General features: G+C 40.7%; 1 protein-coding gene across 1 annotated transcript in view; it reads right to left on the reverse strand.

Moving 5' to 3' along the window:
* Nucleotides 1-1,287: 1,287 nt before the first annotated feature.
* Nucleotides 1,288-25,708, reverse strand: part of si:dkey-61l1.4 (collagen alpha-1(I) chain) — a 118,428-nt gene continuing 94,007 nt past the window's right edge. The window contains exons 38-67 of the mRNA XM_060907139.1: nt 22,696-22,803; nt 22,532-22,585; nt 18,907-18,960; nt 18,645-18,698; nt 18,335-18,442; nt 18,173-18,226; nt 17,985-18,092; nt 17,819-17,872; nt 15,915-15,968; nt 15,741-15,794; nt 15,507-15,560; nt 15,269-15,376; nt 15,138-15,191; nt 14,960-15,013; nt 13,957-14,010; nt 13,780-13,833; nt 13,636-13,689; nt 13,411-13,464; nt 10,448-10,501; nt 6,538-6,591; nt 6,400-6,453; nt 6,219-6,272; nt 5,122-5,139; nt 4,983-5,036; nt 4,820-4,882; nt 4,558-4,723; nt 1,981-2,087; nt 1,792-1,869; nt 1,529-1,711; nt 1,288-1,443 (exon numbers count right to left, since the gene is read on the reverse strand). Of these exons, the coding sequence (XP_060763122.1) occupies nt 1,288-1,443; nt 1,529-1,711; nt 1,792-1,869; nt 1,981-2,087; nt 4,558-4,723; nt 4,820-4,882; nt 4,983-5,036; nt 5,122-5,139; nt 6,219-6,272; nt 6,400-6,453; nt 6,538-6,591; nt 10,448-10,501; nt 13,411-13,464; nt 13,636-13,689; nt 13,780-13,833; nt 13,957-14,010; nt 14,960-15,013; nt 15,138-15,191; nt 15,269-15,376; nt 15,507-15,560; nt 15,741-15,794; nt 15,915-15,968; nt 17,819-17,872; nt 17,985-18,092; nt 18,173-18,226; nt 18,335-18,442; nt 18,645-18,698; nt 18,907-18,960; nt 22,532-22,585; nt 22,696-22,803 (2,229 nt within the window). The remainder of the gene's footprint in view (nt 1,444-1,528; nt 1,712-1,791; nt 1,870-1,980; nt 2,088-4,557; nt 4,724-4,819; nt 4,883-4,982; nt 5,037-5,121; nt 5,140-6,218; nt 6,273-6,399; nt 6,454-6,537; nt 6,592-10,447; nt 10,502-13,410; nt 13,465-13,635; nt 13,690-13,779; nt 13,834-13,956; nt 14,011-14,959; nt 15,014-15,137; nt 15,192-15,268; nt 15,377-15,506; nt 15,561-15,740; nt 15,795-15,914; nt 15,969-17,818; nt 17,873-17,984; nt 18,093-18,172; nt 18,227-18,334; nt 18,443-18,644; nt 18,699-18,906; nt 18,961-22,531; nt 22,586-22,695; nt 22,804-25,708) is intronic.

The following is a 25,708-nucleotide window of genomic DNA, read 5'->3' on the forward strand; positions in this document are numbered from 1 at the left end:
AAACTTTTGAGCGGTAGTGTACACATTTTTAGTACATATTCTAAATATATTCTCAAGCACAGTTTGAGTTTTAGCTGTTCATCGAATCATTGTTCAACTACTTTTAAACAATACAAATGTATTATGAATCACATTAATGCTTCTCAATCCCTTGCAAAGGTTCTTAACATGATCTCTGGGTCACAAGAAATCAATAAATGGAGTCCGACATTGTGATTCAAACCTTACGCGAAAACATAAAATAAGCATTTTTTTGGCAAAAAAAAAAAAGAACCTCATGGTGCCACCATTAGACTTTTGAATATGCTCAAAACATTTTACAGGATGTCTTTATTGGTGAAAAGGAACACCCGAACAAAAATGCATCAGATTTTATGAAAGCGAGGGCAACTGATGCACCCTAATGTGGAGTTTGCATGTTTTCTGCGTGCCTGCATGGGTTTCCTCCCACACTCCAAAGAAAGCAGGTTAGGTCAAATAGCTACTCTAAAATTGCCCATAGGTGTGAATGTGAGTGCGAATGACTTTGTTTCTCTGTGTTAGCCCTGTGATAGACCGATGACCTGTTCAGGACGTACCGCAAGCCAACTGGGATTGGCTCCAGCTCATCTGCGACCGGCAACGGATAAGCGGTATAGAAAATGAATGAATGAATGCTTCTTATGCTCACCTCTGCAATATTAGTTATTCATCAACCGGACATTTTCACCCCTTTTATTCGTTTGCTATGACACAATATTCAAATGCAACAGAATTAACACGATTATTGTCATATATTTGATTCATTTGGATGCCAGCCTTCCATCCTATGTCTTAAACTCCAGCAAAGATCACAGTGCATTTGGTCATAAGTTGTGACAACCTGAAATGAGAGTGCATCTTCGAGCAAACCAGGTGATCGTACAGCATCAACAGCTTTACAAGAAACCTGGATAATGACATGTACTAGAACATGACCTTGACATAAATAAGAAGCACTGATTTAAAACAAAGAGCACTGTAAACACAATACAACAAAAACAAAATAGTTCGTTTCAGAAACGTGTGCAGCAAAGTATCATTGCCACTTGGCATCCTTAGTAAACGAGAAGGTAAAAGAAAGTGGAAAGTGTCAGCTCTTTCTTCTTCTTTTTTTTTGTTGAACAAACAACAACAACGTCCAATATGGCTAGAGCTTGAAGAATTGCTTCTCTTCTTTTGTCTGCTGTGTTTAATGAGGGGCCAATTAACACCATCTCAGCAGTCAGCAGTCTGTAGGGAGTGTGTGTGTGTGTCTTCTGGAGGTTTCTAGCTGAAACACACAGGTCCTATAGTAAATCCAAAGTCCTCTGCAAGGTCACTGTGGCCAAACAACGCCAAGTCTCTGATCGGCAAAAGCTCCAGGTTTTCAGTTTCAAACTGGAACACCGACTCTTGAGGTCTTGTATCCAGGTCCTCCATTGACTGCAAAGAAAAATCTTTGATGAACGAGCGATATCCAGGAAACAAGTCAGGTATACTGACTGAAATAATGTGAAAAGAAACATACCACGCAATCTCGTAACGTCCCCAAGAAACTCTGTCTCCGAGAATCAGCAAGAAATCGGATTGCTCGCTCCCTCGAACCCTGCCTGCTCCCTTGCCCGCAGGAGAAAGTAATATTCTGTGTGACCTGCTTACTGTTTAGCAGCAGGAACCTCATCTGAACCACGCTGGTTTCTGTATACTCAAACTTCAGAACAGAGAATCAAAGAAGTAAAAAAAAAAAGCTGTAAAAGGTAATAGATCCCCTGAGCTTTGTGTATAACATACCTGAAAGCCTTGCTCTGTCCTACTCAACCAAGAGAACGAATCCTCCTGTGAGTCTTTTAGCCAGGCTTTCACAGGGACCTGTAGCACACAAATACGTATTCGTTTCCTCAATACCCAAGGTACAAAATGTCACAACAACCTTTCAGGATCAGAAATAAGACCCGAGAGAAGTCTCAAGCTATGCTTTACCTGTGACCGGATTGGAGAAAGACATGTCTGACCTCCTAAACTGAAGCTGCAGTAGACTAGAAAAGCATCAGCAGGATTGCCTTGGTTTGGATCGACATAATACATCCCTGGTATAAACAAACCATTATATAGTGTTTATCAGACATTGAAAATTCATTCATTTATAATCTCAGAATCGTAGAATAATGCCCATTACTTTGTGACATCAAATCTTATAAAGGTACAAGTCATTAAAACTGCAGCAAAATGAAATTCAATACAATCTATTATAGGAAAATTATCAACAAGGTGGAGCTGTTGCTTTACCGCTATTCCAAAAAAAAAAAAACAAATAAAAAAAAAATAATAATAATAATCTCATACATAGGTACATTAATAATCTAAAATTTGGCTGGATATATATATATATATATATATATATATATATATATATATATATATATATATACAATAAATCTATATAGAAATACAAAATTGTGTTAAGAAAAAAAGAAATCTGAATATGTAAATATAAAAAAAAATTAAAAAATCAAAACCTATCCTAATTTGAGCTTAAAAAGTAAAAAGAAAGAAAAAAATGTTGTAATAATAATAATAATTTTATTAATCTCTTATACCTCATTAATAATCTAAAATTTGGCTGGATATATATACAATAAATCTATATAGAAATACAAAATTGTGTTAAGAAAAAAAAAGAAATCAGAATTAAAAAAAATTAAAAAAAAATCAAAACCTATCCTAATTTGAGCTTAAAAAGTAAAAAGAGAGAAAAAAAAGTTATAATAATAATAATACATTACTCCAATAATAGCACAGTTCAAAATGTTTTATTCCTCACACCACAGCAATTTCCCAATTGTTACGTTTATTTTTTTTCCAAGAATGTCATATATTTTTATCCATCTCATCTCATCTCATTATCTGTAGCCGCTTTATCCTGTTCTACAGGGTCGCAGGCAAGCTGGAGCCTATCCCAGCTGCCTACGGGCGAAAGGCGGGGTACACCCTGGACAAGTCGCCAGGTCATCACAGGGCTGACACATAGATACAGACAACCATTCACACTCACATTCACACCTACGCTCAATTTAGAGTCACCAGTTAACCTAACCTGCATGTCTTTGGACTGTGGGGGAAACCGGAGCACCCGGAGGAAACCCACGCGGACACGGGGAGAACATGCAAACTCCACACAAAAAGGCCCTCGCCGGCCACGGGGCTCGAACCCGGACCTTCTTGCTGTGAGGCGACAGTGCTAACCACTACACCACCGTGCCGCCTTTTATCCATTTATAGTTATATTTAATGTTGTTCCAAGCAAGCAAAATGAATCTATATACAGAAACAGCAAAAAGCTGTGTCTGGGAGACCTTCATGTTGCCAGTTTATTCTGGAGACGTCTTACAGAAATGTTAAATAAAATTATTTCTTCTTGATATGGAGAAAACATAAAATTCTCCATTTCCTAAAAAAACAACTGGCATGGTTTAATCTATTGTTTTATGATTATTATTTTTTAAATTATGTGGCATGTCCATCATACAAGTCCCTGTGTGCTAGCTGTTACTATAGAAACTACTGTATAACGTATTCGAATGAGTGCATTAATATGTATAAACCTGTGATGTCAATTACAGCCTGTACTTCTGTCAGACCTGCTGTTATAAAATTAATCAACACCTTCTGTCAAAGAATTCAGCAGCTCTGTGGTGGTTGTTGAAGCTAAAAATATTGCCATGCAATTGCTGTTTCTATACGATCAGAAAGCGTGCTCAAGCTCTTCATCATATGTGCTTGAAAGGCTTTTCAGGGCTAAGGGTTTGTTTTTGGGTCGCAACTTAATGACAAATAACAGCAACGTGTGTCTTGAATTTCATCAAAACACTGGATATTGCTTTCAAACTGGATACAAGGCAGATTCGCATCTACTGTCTAGTATTATCTAGTGAAAAGGGTGTATTTTCTAGACAATGTGGCCAAAAGTATACGAACACCCAAACATTCATACCTTATATGACCATGTTGAACATCCTGTTTTAAAACCATTAATATGGCATTAATATAATTTGAGTTGGTCCCCCCCTTTGCTGCTATAACAGCCTCCAGTTTTCTGGGAAGGCTACTACATTTTGGGATTAGTGCCAATTCGGCTACAAAAGCATGAGTGAGACCAGGTACTGATGTTGAGCGAGATGGCCTGGCATTCCAGTTTATCCCAAAGTTGTTGAGGGCTCTTTGCCATTTGAATCTTTTACACCATGTCTTCATGGACCTCACTTGGTGCACAGGGGCATTGTCACATTCTGGACAACTGTGTGCATCCGACTTTGTGACAGCATTTCGGGGAAGGACAAAATATACAGTAGGCGTGATAATCAGGTGACCACATACAGTACTTTGGGCCATATGATCCAAGTTCAATTTGAGACAGAGAGATCTACAGATCTGCAAAGAACTGAGGTAATAGTCAAATATATAGCACGTGGTCTGGGAATATATAGTAGTCACTGGTATGTGATTTGAAACAAAGCCCATTTGGGAAATAATGCTAGCTGTAACAACTATGAGTTGTACCATCGGTATAGTTTGGATGACAGATCATCAACTCCAAGCAGGTGGTTGCTGGATGCTCTTTAGTGCCATCAGGTGGATCTATGAAGAGCCACAGGTCTTGCTGTAAAGAGTTCAGCAGAGTTCTGATGAGGGGGTAGTTAGGCCTGTCTGACTGATACATAACGTCCTGATTTGAGTGAGAGAGAAAACACACACACGTTATTAACACACAGACAGGGATTTTCTTCCTCTTACTGTATATGATCCTGTTTGAGATACTTGCCTTTAGCTGAGCCATTGTGAGGTTCAGAGACAATCCTGGGGGTCCTGGAGGACCAGGTGGGCCCTGCAGGAAGCATCCGAGAGTGTCAGTAATTACAACAAGGCTCAGAAAATGTCTGGATTAGCCCATAATATTGAAACAGGAATAGGAGTAGTCCACTCACAGGTAGCCCTATTAGTCCTGCACGTCCAGGAAAACCAGGAAACCCCTTTAATCCCTGCAAACAAAACAGGCTTTGAGTTTCAGCTGCACACATCACATTACACAATCAATTCTCTCTCAATTCAAACCCTGTTTCCTACCTTTTCTCCAAACAGGCCCTGTGGGAGACAGAAGTGATCAGAATTAACAGTCATTTTATGCTCAAGGAGGATCATTTTCTTCTCTAAGTGCTTAGAAGACTTCATTAGCACACCATTAACGATCCTGAGAGAGCTCTGTGTGAACTTTAATACAGCTCTGACTAATGCAACTGTATGCTCAATACAGTACAAGTCAAAAGTTTGGACACACTTAAATTTCCCATCTCATCTCATCTCATCTCATTATCTCTAGCCGCTTTATCCTGTTCTACAGGGTCGCAGGCAAGCTGGAGCCTATCCCAGCTGACTACGGGCGAAAGGCGGGGTACACCCTGGACAAGTCGCCAGGTCATCACAGGGCCGACACATAGACACAGACAATCATTCACACTCACATTCACACCTACGGTCAATTTAGAGTCACCAGTTAACCTAACCTGCATGTCTTTGGACTGTGGGGGAAACCGGAGCACCCGGAGGAAACCCACGCGGACACGGGGAGAACATGCAAACTCCACACAGAAAGGCCCTCGCCGGCCACGGGGCTCGAACCCAGAACCTTCTTATTGTGAGGCGACAGCGCTAACCACTACACCACCGTGCCGCCCCCTTAATTTTCATTACTATGAAATTCTGATTGGTACTGTATTTAATGGGATATTAATGCCTTCGGCCGTCCATCATCGAAATGATGGACGGCCGAAGGCATTAATATCCCATTAAATACAGTACCAGTCAGAATTGGTATTACTATGAAATTCTGATTGGTACTGAGACACCTGTGCCAGATTCTTGGCATCAAATGGCGGGACAAGATTCCTGATGTGGAAGTGCTCAAGAGAGCTGAGACTGTCAGTGTTGAAGCCCTTATTACTGTCTCTCAACTGCGCTGGGCTGATCATGTATGGCGAATGCCTGACTACCGACTCCCCAAAGCAGTCCTGTACTGCAGTATTGTACACCTTCACTTTTGTGGATTGGCTTATCTCATGACGAGACCAGAGTCTCTTCTGGAGGGCTCCAAAGGACTTGGTTGCATTACTATGAAATTCTGATTGGTACTGTATTTAATGAGATATTAATAAGAGGTAGCTTACAGGCATGCCTGGTAGACCTGGGTCTCCTCTTCGCCCTGGTGGGCCAATATCACCCTAAAAACAAAGCATGCTAGGTCTAATCTTGCTACTCCTTTTAAATGTTGTATATGGTGTATTAGATTAGTATTATATATTACTAAACTATATTGGTGTATTATTTAGATGTTATTAAGCATGCCACCTGCTCTCCTTTTGGACCGTCTTTGCCCATTTCTCCAACAATCCCCATCTGTCCCTGAAATATATGTTAAGATTTTTACCACATGAACCATATAATATTAATTAGGTTACAGTTGCGCTGTAAATAGTTGAACAATACCTTCGCTCCATCGTCCCCTGGTGGTCCAAGTGGTCCCATTTCCCCTTTATCTCCCTTCATACAGAAAGCGGAGCAGCAATATATGGTGGAAAACACATTATACAGTTGCAGTGAGAAGTTTACATTCACAGACATGAATGTTATGGCAATATTGGGCCTTCTTTTTCTGTAGCATAATGCTTGTACAACATACAACTTTAATATATATTAAAAAAAAAAAGAATTTGGTTGCAGAGGTTTTAATTTATTTTGGATTTTCTGAAATTAACACTTGCCAAGGCCAAGCTCTCTTAACTTCCTGTTAGTGAATATGATACTACTTCTAGCTTCTCTGTGCCAACATAAAAAGGGCTTGTTTGACAGCACTCATTGGATTGACCAACACACAGTACAATGGGAAAGTCCAAGGAACTCAGTGCAGATCTGAGAAAGAGGATCACAGATATACACAACTCTGGAATGTCTCTTGGAGCCATTTCTAAACAACTGCAAATTCCAAGATCAGTTCAAACAATTGAATCCAAGTTATTGTGAGGTATAGTCACTTTGCCAAGCCACTTTGCTTCAAGAAAACCCAAACTGTCACCCTCAGCTGAAAGGAAACTGGTCTGGATGGTCAGGAACAACCTAAGACCCACCATGGCACAGCCCTGAAAATTGTATCTAGTGTGGTTTTTCAAAATAACTTTACCTACATGAGAAAGATGCATGTGAATAATTTATTATGATTGGCCTCTTGCTGCGTCCCAAACCACATATATTGTCCATATATATATATATATATATATATATATATATATATATATATATATATATATATATATATATATATGTGTGTGTGTGCTTGAAAGTTTGTGAACTCTTTAGAATTTTCTATATTTCTGCATAAATATGACCAAAAACATCATCAGATTTTCACACAAGTCCTAAAAGTAGATCAAGAGAACCCAGTTAAACAAATGAGACAAAGATATTATACTTGTTCATTTATTTATTGAGGAAAATGATCCAATATTACATATCTGTGAGTGGCAAAAGTATGTGAACTTTTGCTTTCAGTATCTGGTGTGACCCCCTTGTGCAGCAATAACTGCAACTAAACGTTTCCAGTAACTGTTGATCAGTCCTGCACACTGGCTTGGAGGAATTTTAGCCCATTCCTCCGTACAGAACAGCTTCAACTCTGGGATGTTGGTGGGTTTCCTCACATGAACTGCTCGCTTCAGGTCCTTCCACAACATTTCGATTGGATTAAGGTCAGGACTTTGACTTGGCCATTCCAAAACATTAACTTTATTCTTCTTTAACCATTCTTTGGTAGAACGACTTGTGTGCTTAGGGTCGTTGTCTTGCTGCATGACCCACCTTCTCTTGAGATTCAGTTCATGGATAGATGTCCTGACATTTTCCTTTAGAATTCGCTGGTATAATTCAGAATTCATTGTTCCATCAATGATGGCAAGCCGTCCTGGCCCAGATGCAGCAAAACAGGCCCAAACCATGATACTACCACCACCATGTTTCACAGATGGGATAAGGTTCTTATGCTGGAATGCAGTGTTTTCCTTTCTCCAAACATAACGCTTCTCATTTCAACCAAAAAGTTCTATTTTGGTCTCATCCGTCCACAAAACATTTTTCCAATAGCCTTCTGGCTTGTCCATGTGATCTTTAGCAAACTGCAGACGAGCAGCAATGTTCTTTTTGGAGAGCAGTGGCTTTCTCCTTGCAACCCTGCCATGCACACCATTGTTGTTCAGTGTTCTCCTGATGGTGGACTCATGAACATTAACATTAGCCAATGTGAGAGAGGCCTTCAGTTGCTTAGAAGTTACCCTGGGGTCCTTTTTGACCTCGCCGACTATTACACGCCTTGCTCTTGGAGTGATCTTTGTTGGTCGACCACTCCTGGGGAGGGTAACAATGGTCTTGAATTTCCTCCATTTGTGCACAATCTGTCTGACTGTGGATTGGTGGAGTCCAAACTCTTTAGAGATGGTTTTGTAACCTTTTCCAGCCTGATGAGCATCAACAACGCTTTTTCTGAGGTCCTCAGAAATCTCCTTTGTTCATACCATGATACACTTCCACAAACATGTGTTGTGAAGATCAGACTTTGATAGATCCCTGTTCTTTAAATAAAACAGGGTGCCCACTCACACCTGATTATCATCCCATTGATTGAAAACACCTGACTCTAATTTCACCTTCAAATTAACTGCTAATCCTAGAGGTTCACATACTTTTGCCACTCACAGATATGTAATATTGGATCATTTTCCTCAATAAATAAATGACCAAGTATAATATTTTTGTCTCATTTGTTTAACTGGGTTCTCTTGATCTACTTTTAGGACTTGTGTGAAAATATGATGATGTTTTAGGTCATATTTATGCAGAAATATAGAAAATTCTAAAGGGTTCACAAACTTTCAAGCACCACTATATATATATATATATATATATATATATATATATATATATATATAAGCAACACTACTATGAAGTAAGAACTGATGCATTTAGTACACTAGTATGCAATTTGGGACATATTTGCAACTTCTTATTGAGTAAACGCAAAGGGAATTTAGGTTCTAAGAGTTCGCTCATTTGCTAATGATACATCACTACTAACTAGTGAACTCTAAGTGAACACGAAGAGTTAAGATATCCTGGAAAAATATATCATTTGTACAGAAAAGAGCGACAAATACATTTCTAATTAGTTTTCCAAAGAGAACCCCATAACCAGTGGTAAATATTTGTTGTCATTGATCCTCCAACTGCTCAGCTGACTGCTAATAAGAAGGTAGAGTAGGATTTCATTGAATAATTTCAGCCAAATTTAGTCAACAAAGAACACTCACTGGGCAAAATATTGCATATTTTATCCATTTAGAGAAAAGAAATATCAAGGAACCATTGAGGAGCTGAAGAGTCAACTCTTATTGGTGAGTTGAGCCAAATGATCTGACTCACTGAAAAGAGTCATAATTACTATCTTCTATGAATATTAGAATATTACTTGAATATTTTGCCGCTTTTCCACTACAAACGCGGCTGAGTCGGGCTGAGCCGTGCCGTGCTGAGTCGGGCTGAGCGGGGCTGTTGGAGTTGCATTTCGACTACAACCGCACTGAACCGTGCTGGCTGGAAGTGGGTGGACACATTGGGTGGAGTTAGCGAAAGTGGGTGGACGTCACGTGATGTCGTTAAGCAGCGCAAACAGTGACATCAGTGATCTTTTAAGCGGTAGTCTCACAACCCGGAGAGTAAACAATAAACACGGAGGACATGGAGTCGTTAGTGTTGCTGGTCTTGGTGCTGTGGCTTGTTGTCACCGACAACGCCAACAGATACTGGCAAGAGCGTATAGATGAGGCGAGGCGCATAAAGCTTCAGAAATTCTCGTAATTCGTAATTATTCTTCTTCCGGGTTTACGGTGTTTACAGATCCCAGCGTGCTCGCGGGGCGTGTGTGGGCATGTGAGGACACTCCTCCTCACCAATCAGTGCACAGGGGAGTGTCTGCTCACGCCCCCAACCTCACTCGGCTCGCTTTGGCTCGCTTCAGCCCCACTCCAAAACGGTGCGAGTTTGAGGGGCTAAGCAGGGCTGAAGTGAGCCGAGTCGTGCTGGTTTTTGGTAGTCGAAACGCGAGCCGTGTCGGGATGAAGTGAGCTGAAAAAGGGTAGTGGAAAAGGGCCATTAATGAACACCTGCGGTCTGTTTTATGAATATTACTAACATGTGAGAGGTCTCAATGAAAAGGTCTATACTGTACAGTAAGTATATTTTCACCCTAGTAAAAATCACTTGAGTGGTGTTTCATAAACACTCAAATCTAAAACAAAATTATCAGGAAATACAACACAGGACCTTTAACTTTGAGATGGTAATTGCATCGTACCTGTCGTCCTAGTTCACCCTTTTTTCCTTTTTCTCCATTTACGCCAGGTAAACCCTGCAGCACGGAGAAGGATGTAGATGCAGAAGACACATGAGTGATTTTGTACAGTTTATCCAAAATCTAAAATCAATAGAAATAAATTATTTGCTCAAACCAACAATGCAAGAGTGAGAAACATAGCTCACTCCGGCCCCGTCTAGTCCAGAAGGAATGATCTAAAGTGGACCACCTTGCGCAATAAATGTTGCAAGCTATATACACTATATAGAAGCTATATCCACCCTAGGAATACCGACCTATTTGCCAGAAAGAATCCAAAATGGCGAGGAACTGACTGAGAAGAAGCGATTTTTGTTGAACTGCTCATTAAGGCTTAATCAGTCCATAACTTCATTAATAATTATAATTAAGCAAATCTGGGTAGAAGTTATATGCACCCTAAGTACCCCTACCTTCATGCCAGAAAGAATCAAAATCGGTGAAGAATTGAGAGAGAAGAAGCGATTTGTGTAGAAACTGCTCATTAGGGCTTAATTACTCCATATCTTCATTATTAATCGCAATTAGGCAAATTTAGGTAGAAGCTATATGCACCCCTGGCAGACCTACTTTCCTGCCAAAAATAATAAAAATCAATGAAGAATTGAAACAGAAGAAGTGATTTTCGTGAAATGTGGATGATGCCAGACAGACGACAGACAATACACGATGGCATAAGCTCATCACCTGTCGGCTGGATGAGCTAATAATGTATAGTCCTATCCCAAATGGGCCACTTCTGGTCTTTCCGTTTTCATTTGCTCCTGCCCTTGAAGTTCAAAAAGCTGTAAAGTGGGGGCGTCATGGCTCAGGTGGATAAGGCGCCATACCATAAATCCGAGGACCCGGGTTCGATTCCGACCCGAGGTCATTTCCCGATCCCTCCCCATCTCTCTCTCTCCCACTCATTTCCTGTCTCTACACTGTCCTATCCAATAAAGGTGAAAAAAGCCCCCAAAAAATCTTTAAAAATAAAAAAAGAGCTGTAAAGTGTCCCAATTCTCTATCTGACATCCAAAAGAACATCCTATATGCACCCTTATTGCATCATCTGAAACAGCTTTTTACCAAGAAGCCATGTTTTTACAACCCCGATTCCAAAAAAGTTGGGACAAAGTACAAATTGTAAATAAAAACGGAATGCAATGATGTGGAAGTTTCAAAATTCCATATTTTATTCAGAATAGAACATAGATGACATATCAAATGTTTAAACTGAGAAAATGTATCATTTAAAGAGAAACATTAGGTGATTTTAAATTTCATGACAACACATCTCAAAAAAGTTGGGACAAGGCCATGTTTACCACTGTGAGACATCCCCTTTTCTCTTTACAACAGTCTGTAAACATCTGGGGACTGAGGAGACAAGTTGCTCAAGTTTAGGGATAGGAATGTTAACCCATTCTTGTCTAATGTAGGATTCTAGTTGCTCAACTGTCTTAGGTCTTTTTTGTCGTATCTTCCGTTTTATGATGCACCAAATGTTTTCTACGGGTGAAAGATCTGGACTGCAGGCTGGCCAGTTCAGTACCCGGACCCTTCTTCTACGCAGCCATGATGCTGTAATTGATGCAGTATGTGGTTTGGCATTGTCATGTTGGAAAATGCAAGGTCTTCCCTGAAAGAGACGTCATCTGGATGGGAGCATATGTTGCCCTAGAACCTGGATATACCTTTCAGCATTGATGGTGTCTTTCCAGATGTGTAAGCTGCCCATGCCACACGCACTAATGCAACCCCATACCATCAGAGATGCAGGCTTCTGAACTGAGCGCTGATAACAACTTGGGTCGTCCTTCTCCTCTTTAGTCCGAATGACACGGCGTCCGTGATTTCCATAAAGAACTTCAAATTTTGATTCGTCTGACCACAGAACAGTTTTCCACTTTGCCACAGTCCATTTTAAATGAGCCTTGGCCCAGAGAAGACGTCTGCGCTTCTGGATCATGTTTAGATACGGCTTCTTCTTTGAACTATAGAGTTTTAGTTGGCAACGGCGGATGGCACGGTGAATTGTGTTCACAGATAATGTTCTCTGGAAATATTCCTGAGCCCATTTTGTGATTTCCAATACAGAAGCATGCCTGTATGTGATGCAGTGCCGTCTAAGGGCCCAAAGGTCACAGGCACCCAGTATGGTTTTCCGGCCTTGACCCTTACGCACAGAGATTCTTCCAGATTCTCTGAATCTTTTGATGATATTATGCGCTGTAGATGATGATATGTTCAAACTCTTTGCAATTTTACACTGTCGAACTCCTTTCTGATATTGCTCCACTATTTGTCGGCGCAGAATTAGGGGGATTGGTGATCCTCTTCCCATCTTTACTTCTGAGAGCCGCTGCCACTCCAAGATGCTCTTTTTATACCCAGTCATGTTAATGACCTATTGCCAATTGACCTAATGAGTTGCAATTTGGTCCTCCAGCTGTTCCTTTTTTGTACCTTTAACTTTTCCAGCCTCTTATTGCCCCTGTCCCAACTTTTTTGAGATGTATTGCTGTCATGAAATTTCAAATGAGCCAATATTTGGCATGAAATTTCAAAATGTCTCACTTTCGACATCTGATATGTTGTCTATGTTCTATTGTGAATACAATATCAGGTTTTGAGATTTGTAAATTATTGCATTATGTTTTTATTTACAATTTGTACTTTGTCCCAACTTTTTTGGACTTGGGGTTGTATTAGCTAGGATAACAGATCAAGCTGCTGTGATGAGCAAGTTGGATGCAACAGTATGAAAAACCAACGATGCAACGTTCTGGATGGTCTATTAAGACTTGACAATTGTCCCAAATGTTTGCTTTTACACCCTCGCACCATCACTACATGACTACAAAACCAAAGTGCAGATTTGAAGGAATACTACAGGACTTAGGATTCCATTTTGGACAAACAAAGGAGGTTATATCACTCACATATGGACCCGGTCTTCCTGGTGGTCCAGTCCACCCTACAGTCCCTGGCTGTCCCTGAAAAAAATAAATAAATAAAAAAATAAAAACACCACATCAGTTACAAATCAAGAAGAAAATACAGTGAATATTCCTGTTTTATCAAGTTTTAAAAAAATAATCAGAAATGACAGGCAAATTAGATCAGATTACCAAAAATAGTTATTATTTCAAGGTAGTCATGTTCACCTTCTCTCCTCTGATCCCTCTCGGCCCCTTCTGTCCAGCTTTCCCTCTTTTTCCCTAAGAGCAAATCAGTAGATTAGTTTAGCTGATTCTCATCCTTTGATATAAACATAATAACAGTATGTAGAATCGTCCTGATTTCCTTACCGGCCGTCCACGTCTCCCAGTACTTCCAGGTTGTCCATCTCGGCCATCCTTCCCCTGAAACAGACACGAGCTTGTAGTCAGTATACAGAATTGGTTTCGATTCATCAGTAGATATGTTATAAAGCAATAAGAAAGAGAACATAAATCATTCTATTGGACAATAAAAAGTGCCCTGACCTTCTGACCTTTCTGTCCATCTCTTCCATCAATGCCAGGTCTGCCCTTTGGACCCTGAAAAAAATATAGTAAGGAAAACATACAGGTTATAATGTGGTGTAATTCATAAGTAACTGAACATCAGGTAATTTTTGAATTTGAAATCAAGCACTGACTGAACATTAAAGTAGCATAATGCAATTTTTAGCGCCATCTACTGTCAATGAAGTGAACTGCAGTGGAAATAAAAACAGTGATAAACTATCCCTCAAACCAAAATCAAAGGAAAAAGCAAAGCAAAAAATATTTGCTTTGACTAGGGGGCAGAGCTAATTTCTGGGCCAGAAAAAAAACTGAAATGAAGAAACTAGCCAGATCTCTTGCAGGGCAATATTGTGAATCTCAGTTTTTCGAAGATGTCTTTGAAATGAAACACTTATTAAGGGTTTAGAAACACTTTTACACATTATAAATTACATCAAGTAATTATTGTAGCTCTCGTAAAAGCTAGCAAGTGGCCTAGTGGTTAGCATGTCCTCCTCTTGATTAGGAGACTGCAAGTTCTACTCACGGTTGGGTCATACCAAAGACCATCATAAAAATGGTGCCTACTGCCATCTGGCAAGGCACGCTGCAATACAGATGGGAGTGGGGAGTCTAACTCTCGTGGCTACCAGAGGACTAGCCTCCCACTGTAACCCTAGCTATGTAATATCGGCGAGAGGCCGAGGGCTACGCAACGGAGATCGGCGCTGCCAAACGCGCCATGGATGGTGCAGGAAGGACTTTGACTTTTTTTTTCTTTGTAGTAAAAGCAGAAAGCAGAGTATGCAAATTTTCCACAGAAACAGGAATTTTTAGACAAACGCTCATACTTCAACCTGATATTGTATTTTTCAGAATACAGTAAATGAAATGGTCCCACCTTAAGGGTGGCTTGATAAAATCATAGGGCTTCAGGACTTATCCGCTATGATATCAGCTATAATAACTACTAGTACATATGAGGGACTGAAACACTAACCTGAGGTCCTGGAGGCCCAAGAGACCCCTGAGCTCCCATCTTCCCTTGAAATCCCTACACACAGGAGCAAATCCATTGCAAGAAATACTTGGTACAGGGTGTGAGATTGAAAAGCCTGGCTCATTCATGGCATATTAAAAAACAAAAACAACAACAAAAAAAAACTATCAGACTGTACCTCTAATCCTGGAAGCCCTGGAGGCCCTCTAATACCTGGAAAGCCATCTGACCCCTAAACAAACAAAACAATCGCTTTAGGTATGATTAGTGTAAATGAGAGCAGATTAACAGCACTACTTTGAGACTCACCGCCTCTCCTGGAGGTCCTGGCCTGCCTGGGTCACCTTTTGAACCTTCACTTCCTGGTAACCCTTTAGGACCTGCCAAGCCTTCAGAGCCTCTCAGACCAGGAGCTCCCTGAACCAGGGGCATTATCAGGGGCTTCAGTATGAGATCACTTTACGGGGTTATACATACATAAATATGGTATATACAGAGAGAGAGAGAGAGAGAGAGAGAGAGAGAGAATACATAGCAATGCACCAACCTGTGGTCCAGGTTTTCCCATCTCTCCCTTTCGTCCTCTTTGTCCAATTACCCCCTAAGACAGATTATTTTAAAATGGAAGTCAAAGACATTTCTATTCCCATTCATTGATGCATTACAGAGTAAATCCCTTCACCAAATAAAACATACAGTATGTATTTCAAAATAACATATGCATGAACAAACCCTAAGCAAGACCCGAGTTACTTTTAAAAAGGTAACACATGGAGGTTACCTGCTTTCCAGGTTCTCCCAGAGCTCCCGTCACCCCACCAATGCCCCGATCCCCCTTTAAGATAAAAAGTAATATGTGGGAAAATATATTCAACTTGTTATGTTTAAGATCTATGTTTATCTTGCTGACAGATAAGAAAGACAGAAAATGGATCCAAGCAGTAATAAGAGATACCTTTGGCCCTGGTGGTCCATCTGGACCTGGCGATCCTCTGAATCCTATCAGACCCTGTGATTAAAGACCCAAATAAATAACATTAAATAATTGCATTTTATTTTTTTCGGGGTCCGGTTTCCATCAAATCCTGCGCTCTGATTGGCTGGCGAGCGGGTCCGTATCCTACGATACGGACCCCGGTTACGGACCCCGGATACGGACCTCTGGCGACTCACTCGTTCACAGCAGCAACAAACATAGTAGCCATTTTTGTCAACGTTTATTTTCGCATTTCTCAGGAGAATAGCATTCATTTTACAGCATGGATAGCGATAACGACAGTCTTCACAGCGAAAGCGAGTTTTACTACCCTGAGGAAGACGAAATAAAAGAAAACATTTCAGGAGAAAGCTAAAAACCTGTAACTGTTGCTAACGCCGAGCAAAAACATGGCTGAATCCTGAATGACTCAATTTTGTATAAATAGGGGACTACATAGGCGGCAAAATGTAGTTTTTTTTCCTGCCATGGAAGTGCACTTGTATACCGAGGAGGGAGCAATTTGCATTACAGCCGTGAATGAGGATTCAAAATGGCGGCTCGGCTCGGTTTTCTCTTTCGGGCGCTCTCGTTTTCTGTTAGAATTTGGTAAAGAAAAAAATAATATATTTATTTGCCAGCTTAAGGTCGATCCGTATGGTAAAATACCGTGACCTCAGCCTTGAATACTGACCTCGGCCCAGAGGGCCTCGCTCAGTACTTTCAAGACCTCGGTCACGGTATTTCACGATACAGACCTCACAGCTGGTAAATTACATACATACACACATATCTATCTATCTATCTATCTATCTATCTATCTATCTATCTATCTATCTATCTATCTATCTATCTATACACACAACACAAATCATGATATCATATTTCCATCCAAATGATCTACAACTATTTAACAGTTATTCCACGAAATCAAGTCATACATGAGCTGATAGGCGTGTAGCGCCTCGTTGGCTATAAGCCATGTACGACAAGATTGAGTGGAATAACTGTTTTATTCTATCCACATTCACTGGATTTTGAGAAACAGAGCATTTTGATTTTTATTTTTTTGCAAATTCCATAAATAAAAACTTTACACCCAACAAAATCATTTCTGCTTAACAAACTTGTGAAATGACAGTAGCAATTTGTGAAAAATGCTACAATAATAATAATAATAATAATAATAATAATAATAATTCCGGGCGGCACGGTGGTGTAGTGGTTAGCGCTGTCGCCTCACAGCAAGAAGGTCCTGGGTTCGAGCCCCGTGGCCGGCGAGGGCCTTTCTGTGCGGAGTTTGCATGTTCTCCCCGTGTCCGCGTGGGTTTCCTCCGGGTGCTCCGGTTTCCCCCACAGTCCAAAGACATGCAGGTTAGGTTAACTGGTGACTCTAAATTGACCGTAGGTGTGAATGTGAGTGTGAATGGTTGTCTGTGTCTATGTGTCAGCCCTGTGATGACCTGGCGACTTGTCCAGGGTGTACCCCGCCTTTCGCCCGTAGTCAGCTGGGATAGGCTCCAGCTTGCCTGCGACCCTGTAGAAGGATAAAGCGGCTACAGATAATATGATGTGATGTGAATAATAATAATAATTATTATTATTATTATTATTGAAAGAAAAGATACGCATTTATTTCTCCTGGCATGATTTGGGTCCACTTGTCCATGTAGAGGTGAGCATCACTGTGATCCAATACAGTTCTACTTAAACTTCATCCTGGATTGCACCATTTCTATCCTGATGGGAGTGGTCTCTTTCAAGAAAACTCCGCCCAAACCCCCAGCCCCCCCATAAATAAATTAAAAACTTTAAAAAATAAAATAAAAAGTGCATTGAAAGCAGAACAGGTGGATTAAAACTCCACTTCTGCCTAAGTGTACCTCTAATCCCAACAGTCCTGCCGGTCCAGTTTTCCCCATCAGTCCACTCTGTCCCTGGCAAACATCATCACAGAGGACATTAAAATCAGAAGATCCAAACCAACCAAACAAACAAACAAGCAAAAAAAAAAAAAAATCACAAGGCCACGCTAAGGTGAGCACTCACAAGAAATCCAGCGTAGCCTTTATCACCCTTTCGCCCTCTTTTTCCTTGTACCCCAACGAATCCTGGAGGCCCGGCGTCCCCTGGGACCCCCCTCAACCCAGGGTCACCCTGAAAATAGCACAAAAAATCTATACTGTAGATTGCATAAACTTTGGTAATTATTATATACTTCTCAGAACTCAGTGTACCTTCTGTCCTTTAGGGCCTGGATTTCCAGGACTGCCCACAAGCCCTGCAGCCCCCTATAATAAAAATAGTTTAAAATGATTCTTCTTATCCAAAATAAGTGACCCTAATGAACACTTTTTAAGATAATTATGAAGAAATGGTAAGTAATAGAGGAACTGGACCTCTTTGCCGCTTGGTCCTCTCTCTCCCTGTGTCCCTTGAGGGCCTTGTTGACCCGGTTCTCCTGGAATGCCCAGTGGTCCAGGTTTCCCAACAGGCCCAGCTGAGCCCTATAAATACAAATTCATGTAGCCAAATATAAAAAAAAAGAGAGAGTGTAAAAAAAAAACCCACCCAAACCATAATGCCATAGTGAAAAAAAAAGTAAATAATAAAGTAAAATTTCATATATATCCTATTATAAAGTGCAACTGATTTATGAAGCAGCAGTATAAGCACGTGTGTTAATGTTATTTTCTCAGACTCACTCACATGTTCCCCCTTTCTCCCCGATGCCCCTTCTAATCCCCGAGGCCCAGGAAATCCCTGCAGCGACACAAACACACACTTTATTAGAGATTAACATCTACCGTCTCCTTGTAATAATAGAAAAATGGATGCCAGTAAGATAGAGATGAAAGACAGATGTACACCATTCTACAAAATGTACTGATATTATTCGGTAAAACTCCAACACAAGAAAGTCTCTTATACCACAAGCTCTAATCTGTTGAAAGGAATGAACTAAACTAACCTGCAGTCCAGCCAGACCAGTAGATCCACGGTCACCTGCAGGTCCTGGAGCTCCCTTTAGAAATAAAATTAAATTAATGTCCCCTTACATGCAACATCACATTCAAAATCCATTCATATTTATTATTAGTTTTGCCTAGTGGCCCTTCTTTTTTAAATTTCTATGCATATACATTTTTATTCTGTCCACATTCAGTGGATATGAGCAATCGCGCGCTCTGATTGGCTACTCTACTACTATATGGAATCAATTTTGTGCCAAAATGTTCATACAATACTTTTGAAATATCAAACAAAAATGACAAATCAAAATACAAAAAAAAGAAAAAAGGTCAATTTTTTTTAGACTGGCAAACAAATTATTTGTGTAATCGTGCAAAATATCAGTCTATTACTCTTCAGAAACCTTTTATTTTTGTTCCGCGTCTTTCTCAGTTTTGTTTGACGTAATTTATTTTGGTTGCGATTCCAGCTTTCTTGTTTGCGCTCCCTGACTTTTTGCTTGCAGTTTTGGCACAAACTTCACGTGTGGGTGGGCTGTCCAGGAATGCATTGGCTAACTTGTGTTTGACTGACAGCTACGCTCAGCCATTCCCTACTCGGATTCTGGCGGACTGTTTGACGAGTGACCGATCCATTGACGGTAAACAAGGATCGAGTGGACTTCAGTGGCGACTATGATCTCATCTCATTATCTCTAGCCGCTTTATCCTTCTACAGGGTCGCAGGCAAGCTGGAGCCTATCCCAGCTGACTACGGGCGAAAGGCGGGGTACACCCTGGACAAGTCGCCAGGTCATCACAGGGCTGACACATCGACACAGACAACCATTCACACTCACATTCACACCTACGGTCAATTTAGAGTCACCAGTTAACCTAACCTGCATGTCTTTGGACTGTGGGGGAAACCGGAGCACCCGGAGGAAACCCACGCGGACACGGGGAGAACATGCAAACTCCGCACAGAAAGGCCCTCGCCGGCCCCGGGGCTCGAACCCAGGACCTTCTTGCTGTGAGGCGACAGCGCTAACCACTACACCACCGTGCCGCCGGCGACTATGATATTGAATTAATTCAACAAAGTGTAAATTCAATATCATAGTCGCCACTGAAGTCCACTCGATCCTTGTTTACCGTCAATGGCTCGGTCACTCGTCAAACAGTCCGCCAGAATCCGAGTAGGAAATGGCCGCAACAGCCTCCGGGGAATGGCTGAGTGTAGCTGTCAGTCAAACGCAAGTTAGCCAATGGGAATGCATTCCTGGACAGCCCACCCACACGTGAAGTTTGTGCCAAAACTGCAAGCAAAAAGTCAGGGAGCGCAAACGAGAAAGCTGGAATCGCAACCAAAATAAATTACGTCAAACAAAACTGAGAAAGACGCGGAACAAAAATAAAAGGTTTCTGAAGAGTAATAGACTGATATTTTGCACGATTACATGAATAATTTGTTTGCCAGTCTAAAAAAATTGACTTTTTTTCTTTTTTTGTATTTTGATTTGTCGTTTTTGTTTGATATTTCAAAAGTATTGTATGAACATTTTGGCACAAAATTGATTCCATACTACTAGGTTATCAGCTCATATACAGTGAGCAGAGAAAAACAAAATGATGGCGTGTGTTGCTGACCCAACCGAGGACGAAATAAAAACCTCAACTTGAAAACAAAACGCCAAAAATGATCAAGTATTTAAAATAAACAGCAATATTCATTCATTCATTCATTCATTATCTCTAGCCGCTTTATCCTGTTCTACAGGGTCGCAGGCAAGCTGGAGCCTATCCCAGCTGACTACGGGCGAAAGGCGGGGTACACCCTGGACAAGTCGCCAGGTCATCACAGGGCTGACACATAGACACAGACAACCATTCATACTCACATTCACACCTACGGTCAATTTAGAGTCACCAGTTAACCTAACCTGCATGTCTTTGGACTGTGGGGGAAACCGGAGCACCCAGAGGAAACCCACGCGGACACGGGGAGAACATGCAAACTCCGCACAGAAAGGCCCTCGCCGGCCCCGGGGCTCGAACCCAGGACCTTCTTGCTGTGAGGCGACAGCGCTAACCACTACACCACCGTGCCGCCTAAACAGCAATAGGTAAAAGAAAATTGGTTTTTTCTTCCCCAATAGCTCTTGTTCCACTCTCCAGCCCAGTCGGTGGCACTAATGCACCTTTAAGTTGGTTTGCCAATCGCCAAAAAAAAAACCCTAAAGAAGAAGAAGAAGAGGGAAAAAGAAGAAAATCCCATAAAATACAAAAAAGCAACAAAATATGGAATAAAAGTATTTGATTATAAGAACGTATCTTTTTTTTGTTTTCAATAATTATTATTATCGCATTTTTCACAAATTGCTCCTGTCATTTCGCCGGTTTGTTTCCATTCTAAGCGGAAATTATTTTGTCAGATGTTTTGTATATTATTAAAGGTGGCATAAATGATTTCTGTTCTCCATGCATATTTTTGAATATCTGCTTTTATTCTATCCACATTCACTGAATATGAGTAATCACGCGCTCTGATTGGCTACTCTACTACTAGGATATCAGCTCATATACCGTGAGTAGAGAATAACAAAATGGCGGAGCGTGTTGCTGAACCAACCGAAGACGAAATAAAAACTCTACTCGAAAGCAAAACCCCAAAAAATATTTTAAAAAAGCAACAAAATATGGAATAAAAGTATTTGATGGTAAAAACGTATCTTTTTTTATTTTTCAAGAATTATTATTATTGCATTTTTCACAAACTGATCCTGTCATTTCGCCGGTTTGTTTACATTCTAAGCGGAAATGATTTCCTCAAATGTTTTGTATAAAGTTTTTATTTACCGACTTTGCAAAAAATAAAAATGCTCTGGTTCTCAAAATCCAGTGAATGTGGATAGAATAAAATGGTTATTCCACTCAATCTCGTCATACGTGGCTTATAGCCAACTCGGTGCTACGTGCCTCGTCGGCTATCAGCTCATGTACGACTCAATTTCATGGAATAACTGTTAAATAGTAATCTGGAATAATTGATTGATTCAACTGTGTACAGTTACATTGTCCCTAGGAGGTTAATGATAATGATATTTCATAAAGTTAGGTCTCTGACAGAATAAATAAGGAATAAACCACTTGGTGTGCTGTTATAGGAAAATAACAATAAATCAGCCCTTGATTATTCACTGTTACCACTCCAAAGTTGATTATTTTCCTCTAACGCCATGCCCCTTCTTGCCTCACAGCAAGAAGGGTCTGGGTTCAAGCCCAGTGGCTGACAGGGGCCTTTCTGTGTGGAGCTTGCATGTTCTCCCCGTGTCAACCAAAACATGATTTGCCTCAAGCCTGGATCGGGTGCAGCAATGACAATGACGACAGCAATTGACCAATTACATTTTTTATTTATTAAAGTCTTCACCTCTGACTGTTACACAGCTCTAACACTGGAGACTCCTTTCAAAAGTGCTGAATAAACTGCCTCTCTTCCTTTACACTACCTGAGTTATGATGCTATAAAACATTAAGACCTTCTGACCAATCAGATTCAAGAATTCAAGAGGACATACGTATAGTCACTAACCAATACGTTCTCACTTTAAAAAAGAAAAAAAAATATATATATAATTTTACCTGCGGTCCTTTCTCTCCTGATAGTCCGACTCTCCCGGTAGCTCCTGGTGCTCCCTGACAGTCAGGAAAAGATGAATAATCAGTGTCACTAAACATGTACGGTGCAGTTCATTTCATATTCGTTTGCAGTGGTACAATGAGTAAAATGAGGAGTACCCACTCACTGGCAATCCAACAGGCCCCGTTTTTCCACTTGGCCCTTGAGTTCCCAGACTTCCAGGAGGACCAGGTTTCCCTGGTGAGCCCACAGTGCCTGGCAGGCCTGCTGGACCCTGAAAACATGCATGAGTGATGAGTGTTAGGGAACCACGAGCGTCAAGACTAGTACCACCTTGTGGACATAAAGTTTATTGCTTAGTATGTTCAGGTACTATTTCATTGGGAGTATTGTTGTGTTTCTGGACAATTTTCAAGCAAAAGCAAATGGAGGATTCATTATTATGTATTCAGAATGATAAGTAAGAGGAAAACTGTGATAGGAAAACAAATCAACAACAGGTTGGTGCCTGGCAGCGTAATACAAAGCGGAGTTACTGTTCCCATTCCAAAGTTGATTATTTTCCAAAAACAACATGCCCTGAAGTATTTTATTCCTCATATACCACAGCCATCTGACAATGCGAGCATTTTGTTTTATTTATTAAATAGGATATATGATGAAAATGGCGGCACGGTGGTGTAGTGGTTAGCGCTGTCGCCTCACAGCAAGAAGGTCCTGGGTTTGAGCCCCGTGGCCGGCGAGGGCCTTTCTGTGTGGAGTTTGCATGTTCTCCCCGTGTCCGTGTGGGTTTCCTCCGGGTGCTCCGGTTTCCCCCACAGTCCAAAGACATGCAGGTTAGGTTAACTGGTGACTCTAAATTGAGCGTAGGTGTGAATGTGAGTGTGAATGGTTGTCTGTGTCTATGTGTCAGCCCTGTGATGACCTGGCGACTTGTCCAGGGTGTACCCCGCCTTTCGCCCGTAGTCAGCTGGGATAGGCTCCAGCTTGCCTGCGACCCTGTAGAAGGATAAAGCGGCTAGAGATAATGAGATGAGAATGAGATATGATGAAAATCTCACTCTTTTAGTGCTTCTGCACATACATTTGAGTATCTGGAGCGCCTACCATTGAGACAGTAGCATCTTTTCCATGACCATGGGATACATCTTCTGACATGTTTGTTCAAGAAATGAGAAGCTACTCACTGCATCAGTTAGGGTTAAAAGAATTGTAGCCAGCTGAAACATAATCACTGTAGTAAATATTCAGTCAAATGCTCTTAACTATTTGGTTATTTAAATCCAAATGGTGACTTTTTTGCCAGATATTAGCCACGTATTAGCCACATTTGTTGTGGAAAGTCCACAAAACAAGTGAGTTCCTGTTCGCACTCATATATAACAGCTACAAACAATCAATCTCTCACCAGCCACTGATTTTTTTTCCTCTGTTTTGCTATTAACAATCCAAAAAACACAGCTTCTCATGGTCCTGAGAAACTGAAAAATCACAGCTTTAAAGCTAGACTGCCTTTCAGGTTTTAAGTGTAGGTCATAAAAAGAATTTTCCCCGACACCCAATTATTTTTGTTTAGTGGACGGAAAGCTACTGAATTCGAATCACAGACTTCCAATTTTATTAGTTTTTTTAAACAGAACAATTAATGAATTTAAGGCCACATGGCCCTAAATTCTCCGCTATTTTTCCTGCTTCACTATGACCCAATTCAAGATACTACATCATGCATCATGTGGTGGGCTTTCCCCATTCGCGCAAGGCATTGTGGAAAACAAATTTGAAACAGGAGAGAAAAATGGAGGACGTCAGTGTGCGAATGAAACGTGAAAGACCGACTACAGTAATGGAAAGCGAGAAGAAAAGACGTTATGTTATATACGAAGGAAAGGAAACGCAGGACCAAACTAATAAATATCGGCGGTCAGCGAGCACCTCGGTGTGATCAGCTGTTCGTTTAGTGACAGAATGATATAATTGTCAGTGCAGGTCAAGGTAAATCTGTAGATGGCAGTAATGCAACACTGTGGAGTCCAGCTGCTGTAAAACCCAAAAGAAGAAGAAGGTAAACCTGCACATGTGCACACCGGACTTCCTCTGTCTGCTTGACTGCGCAAAGTGAGCGATTTCATGCACATTATTTGCTCGGGAATCCCGTCAAATTAAATAACTTCCCAGCCACAGATAGGGGCGCAGATAGGATTTTTGAACTGGGGGGGACTGAGCTGTCAGCAAATGATTCCATTTTGTGTGTGTATGTGTGTGTGTGTGTATATATATATATATATATATATATATATATATACACATACACACACACATACATACATACACACACACACACACACACTACCGTTCAAAAGTTTTGGGTCACTTTGAAATGTCCTTATTTTTGAAAGAAAAGCACTGTTCTTTTCAATGAAGATCACTTTAAACTAATCAGAAATCCACTCTATACATTGCTAATGTGGTAAATGACTATTCTAGCTGCAAATGTCTGGTTTTTGGTGCAATATCTCCATAGGTGTATAGAGGCCCATTTCCAGCAACTCTCACTCCAGTGTTCTAATGGTACAATGTGTTTGCTCATTGCCTCAGAAGGCTAATGGATGATTAGAAAACCCTTGTACAATCATGTTAGCACAGCTGAAAACAGTTGAGCTCTTTAGAGAAGCTATAAAACTGACCTTCCTTTGAGCAGATTGAGTTTCTGGAGCATCACATTTGTGGGGTCGATTAAATGCTCAAAATGGCCAGAAAAATGTCTTGACTATATTTTCTATTCATTTTACAACTTACGGTGGTAAATAAAAGTGTGACTTTTCATGGAAAACACAAAATTGTCTGGGTGACCCCAAACTTTTGAACGGTAGTGTGTATACATGTTATTTCACCTCCCTCACTGCTATCACCAGGAACTACCTGCAGGCCAGGACAATGATAACATTTTAACATAGCCTATGGAAATCCAAAGTTTACACATTATCATCACGCACAGAAATTGCAAAACTGCAAAACTAGTTTTAAAACCGCTAAGTTCCAACTGTTAAACATAGCGAGAGGCTGGGCTACATGTGTGTGTGTAAAGTGTAAACCAGTGCATCCTGACTTTCTAACTATGCCTGTGTGTTGCGTGAGCGGCAGTCAGTCAACAACTCTTCGCAGTTTCCTTATGAAACAAT

This window comes from Neoarius graeffei, chromosome 24 (genome assembly GCF_027579695.1).
Source record: "Neoarius graeffei isolate fNeoGra1 chromosome 24, fNeoGra1.pri, whole genome shotgun sequence".
Classification (NCBI taxonomy): Eukaryota; Metazoa; Chordata; class Actinopteri; order Siluriformes; family Ariidae; genus Neoarius; species Neoarius graeffei.